We start from the raw sequence: 3,864 nt of genomic DNA on the forward strand, positions 1-3,864 counted from the left end.
AAAAAAAAAAAAAAAAAAAAAGGTTTTGGGGTCCCCTCCAAAACAACCACTAAAAATCTCAAAAAAAATTCCAAAAAAAAAAAACAAACCCCCCCCCCCCCCAAACCCCCTAACCCCCCCCTCGAGTCCCCCCAGACCTGTTTGTTGTAGTGCAGGATGCCCAGCGTGGGGAACACCCAGGTGCTGGCCGGGGGCACCACGTCGCTGTCGGCGAAGTTCACCCACTGCAGCACCGCGGCCGCCGCCTCGGGGGTGCTGCCCCGCAGCTCCTCCGTGCTCACTGCGGGCAAAGGGGAACTCATCAGCCACGAGGGCTAATTAACCGCGTGGCACAAAGCTCATTAAGGGGTCAGTGAAGCCAGGGACCCCTCCTGACCGTAGTAGGCGATGGCGTTGCTCTCGAAGACGCAGAAGCCGTCGTCCCCCTCGAACGCTGGAACCTGGGACCGGGGGATTTGGGGTGAAAACCCCAAATTCCCACCACCCCAAATTCCCCAAAACCCACACCCCAAATCCCCAAAAAACCCCAAATCCCCCCAAAAACACCAACCCTCCTCAAATCCCCCCAAAACACCAACCCCTCCCACCCCAAATTCCCCAAAACCCCACCACCCCAAATCCCCCCAAAACCACCAATCCTCTTCCAATCCCCCCAAAACCCCAACCCCTCCCACTCCAAATCCCCCAAAACCCCACCCCAAATCCCCCCCAAAACTCAACCCCAAGTTCCCCCAAAACTCCAAAACCCAAAACCAACCCAACTCACCGCCAAAACCCCAAATTCCCCAAAAAGCGCAACCCCAAATCCGCCCAAAACCTCAAACCTTCAATTCCCTAAATTCCCCCAAAAAACCCAAATCCCCCTAAACTCCACCTGAAACTGCCCAATTTTTGGCGTGCAGGGCTGGAACCCAAAACTCCCAAACCCCAAATTTTTGGGGTTGAGGCCCCACCTTGCCCACGGGGAACTTCTGCAGGAACTGTGGGGTCCGGTTGGTGTGGCCGAAGTGGAAATGGGGCGGCCCCGAGAGCACCCGGAGCCGAGCGCCCGAGTACTGGGCAGCGATGAGGGCCTTGAACGCCCGCCAGTTCTCGGGGTACGTGTACAGGGTCTGCGGGAAACGGGGTCACGGCTGTCCCCAGGGGTCCCCAAAGCTGGGGGACACCGGGGTGGCACAGGACGCCCCGAAAAGGGGACTCAGAGCTGGGTCCTGCAGCGCTGGGCAGGGACTGGGGCCTTGAAAAGCCCCCAGTCTTTGGGGCGGGTGGGCAGGATCTGGGGGAAATTTGGGTCAGGGGATCCCCAAAATGTCCCCAAGGGTGCGGGGAAAACGGGGGTGACAGGGGCTGACCAAGGGTCCCGATCAGGGGCACTCAAAGCTGGGTCCTGCAGTGATGAGAGCCTTGAAACCCCCCAGTTTTGGGGGTCTGGGGGGACATTGGGGGGTCACAGCTGTCCCCGAGTGTCCCCAAGGGTGTGGCACAACCCCACACGAGGCGAGGGGACACCCCCAGGCCCCCCCCCCCCCCCCGGGGCCCCCCCCCCCCCCCGCCCCCGCCGCCCCCCCCAGGGCCCCCCCCCCTCCCTTCTCGCCGCCATCCGCGCCCCCCGGAGCATCCCCGCGGCTCCAAACCCGCCCGGGCCGCATCCTCCGAGCCGTGCAGGTGCCCCGGTGGCGGCGGGAAGGCGCCGGGGCGGCGGGGGGCAGCGGATGGCGGCGGATGGCGGCGGCGGCCGCACTCACCCCGGACACCGCCATCTTGGAGAGCGCGGAGAGAAGGCCGGCGCGGCGGCCGCAAAGCGCGGAGGTGGGGGAGAGAGCGCGACAGTGGCGCGCGGCGCCGCAAAGCACCGACAAGGGGGGTTGCCGTGGAAACCGGGGAGGGGGGATTTAAAAGGGCGATGCCACCTTAAAGCGGCAATAAAAGTGTGGGGCTCCCATTAACATAAGGACCCCCCTCAATTCCAGGACCCCCCCCAAAAATAAGAGGAAAAAGTGGAAAGTGGGAGAAAAAAGGCTTTTATTGGGAATATGGCGGAGAAAGGCAGAGCCCCCCCAGCTCTGGCAGTGGCCCCACCACCCGAACCCCCAAAATTGGGGAGGAGGAACATAAAATTTGGGGAGGGGCAACACGAAATTGGGGGGGGGCACAATTGGGGAGGGGTCCCGGCTGCTCCTTGTGCTCAGCTGACGAGGCCTGGGGGGAGAAGGAGAAGGGATGAGAGGGGCAGGACCCCCAAATCACCCCCCCCTCCCAAATTTTAGGGTCCCCCCCACCCCTAAACCCCCCCAAAACTCACCCAGGTAATCGTCCATCAAGGAGCCGATGGCGAACTGGGGAGGAGGGAAGGGGGAGGGTCAGCACAGGGAGGGGGAGAGGCTCACCTGGACCCCCCACCAGAACTGGGGACCCCCCCAAAATTGGGGATTCCCCCCAAAAATTGGGGATTTCCCTCCCAAATTTTGGGATTTCCCATCCCAGGATGGAGACAGGACCCCCCGAATTTTGGGATTTTCCCCCCAAATTCAGGGTTGCCTCACTGGATTTGAGGATTCCTCCCCAAGTTTAGCAATTGCCCCAAATTCAGGAATTCCCCCTCCCAAAATGGACACAGAACCCCCCAAATGTCAGGAATTCCCCCCAAATTCCGGGAGCTCCCCCCCTCCCCCACTGACGATGTCGTTCTTGTCCACTCGGGTCCCCACGATCTTGAGCCGGATTTCATCGTCCTGCTGGATCACGACGTGGTGGGGGGGGGGGGGGGGCCGCCGGGGGGGGGCCCGGGGGCCCCCCCCGGGGGGGGGAGGGGGCCTTGGGGACATTTGGGGACCCCCCAGAACTCCCCCGGACTCACCTCGTCCACGGTTTTGTAGCAGGGGGGGTTGGAGTTGGGGTCGAATTCCATCTCGGAGGGGATGGACTGGGGGGGACAGGGGGGGTCAGGGAGGTCCCCAAAGGGGTTTTGGGGGGGGAAAAGGGGCCCCAGTGGTTGGGGGGGGGGCCCCGAGGGGGGATCTGGGGGGAGATTGGGGGTCCCCAAGGGAAATTTGTGGGAAAGGGGGGGAAATGGGGGGAATTCGGGGGTCAGGGAGAGCCCCAGGGGGGATTTTGGTGTCCCCACCCCCCCAGTGACCCTTTCTGGGGTGTCCCCACCCTCCCAGTGACACTTTTTGGGATGTCCCCACCCCCCCAATGTCCCTTTTAGGGGTTCCCCTCCCCTCTGGTGGCGCTTTTGGGGTGTCCCCGCTCACGTGGCGCGAGATGAAGCAGGACATGGGCCCGATCTCCGTGAACAGCCCGACCTGGGGGGACACAAAACGACAGAAACGGGGGAGTCAGGGCCTTGCAGACCCTCGGGACCCCCTCAGGACCCCATGGGACCCCCAGAAGTGTCACCTTGATGACCTGGGAGACCCCGGAACCCCTCCAAGACCCCCTAAATTCTCACTTTGGGGAGCTGGGTGACCCCGAGACCCCCTCAGGGCCCCAGGGGACCTCCCAAACTGCCCCTCTGAGCACCCAGGTGACCTCAGGACCCCCGAAACGGGTCACCTTGTTGACCTGGGTGACCACTGCGTCCACCACCTCGCCCTTGAAGGGCCGGAAGACGATGGCCTTGTAGCGCACGGGGTAGAGCACGAAGCCCCGGCCGGGCTGGATCACCCCGGCGCCGATGTTGTCGATGGTGGTGACGGCGATGACGAAGCCGTACCTGGGGGGGACACACAGGACGCTCAGAGAGGGGGTCTGGGGAGGGTTTGGGGGGTTTAGGGGAGGTTTGGGGTGACCTGGAGGCGTCTCGGGGAGGTTTGGGGGGCTCCTGGGGGTGTTTTGGAGGGTTTGGGGTGATCTGGAGGTGTC

The 3,864-nt window shown here is 63.1% G+C and overlaps 2 protein-coding genes across 2 annotated transcripts in view; both read right to left on the minus strand.

Moving 5' to 3' along the window:
* Nucleotides 1-1,834, minus strand: part of EEF1G (eukaryotic translation elongation factor 1 gamma) — a 13,288-nt gene extending 11,454 nt beyond the window's left edge. Inside the window, exons 1-4 of the mRNA XM_042020985.1 lie at nucleotides 1,746-1,834; nucleotides 954-1,112; nucleotides 377-440; nucleotides 138-280 (exon numbers count right to left, since the gene is read on the minus strand). Coding sequence (XP_041876919.1) covers nucleotides 138-280; nucleotides 377-440; nucleotides 954-1,112; nucleotides 1,746-1,760 — 381 coding nt within the window. The 5' untranslated portion in view covers nucleotides 1,761-1,834. The remainder of the gene's footprint in view (nucleotides 1-137; nucleotides 281-376; nucleotides 441-953; nucleotides 1,113-1,745) is intronic.
* Nucleotides 1,835-2,005: 171 nt separating this feature from the next.
* Nucleotides 2,006-3,864, minus strand: part of POLR2G (RNA polymerase II subunit G) — a 2,450-nt gene continuing 591 nt past the window's right edge. Inside the window, exons 3-8 of the mRNA XM_042020987.1 lie at nucleotides 3,556-3,715; nucleotides 3,255-3,305; nucleotides 2,857-2,923; nucleotides 2,679-2,749; nucleotides 2,303-2,336; nucleotides 2,006-2,199 (exon numbers count right to left, since the gene is read on the minus strand). Coding sequence (XP_041876921.1) covers nucleotides 2,186-2,199; nucleotides 2,303-2,336; nucleotides 2,679-2,749; nucleotides 2,857-2,923; nucleotides 3,255-3,305; nucleotides 3,556-3,715 — 397 coding nt within the window. The 3' untranslated portion in view covers nucleotides 2,006-2,185. The remainder of the gene's footprint in view (nucleotides 2,200-2,302; nucleotides 2,337-2,678; nucleotides 2,750-2,856; nucleotides 2,924-3,254; nucleotides 3,306-3,555; nucleotides 3,716-3,864) is intronic.

This window comes from Corvus kubaryi, unplaced genomic scaffold (genome assembly GCF_017639235.1).
Source record: "Corvus kubaryi isolate FWS band 111438036 unplaced genomic scaffold, C.kubaryi_AGA036_p1.0 37070, whole genome shotgun sequence".
Taxonomy (NCBI): domain Eukaryota; kingdom Metazoa; phylum Chordata; class Aves; order Passeriformes; family Corvidae; genus Corvus; species Corvus kubaryi.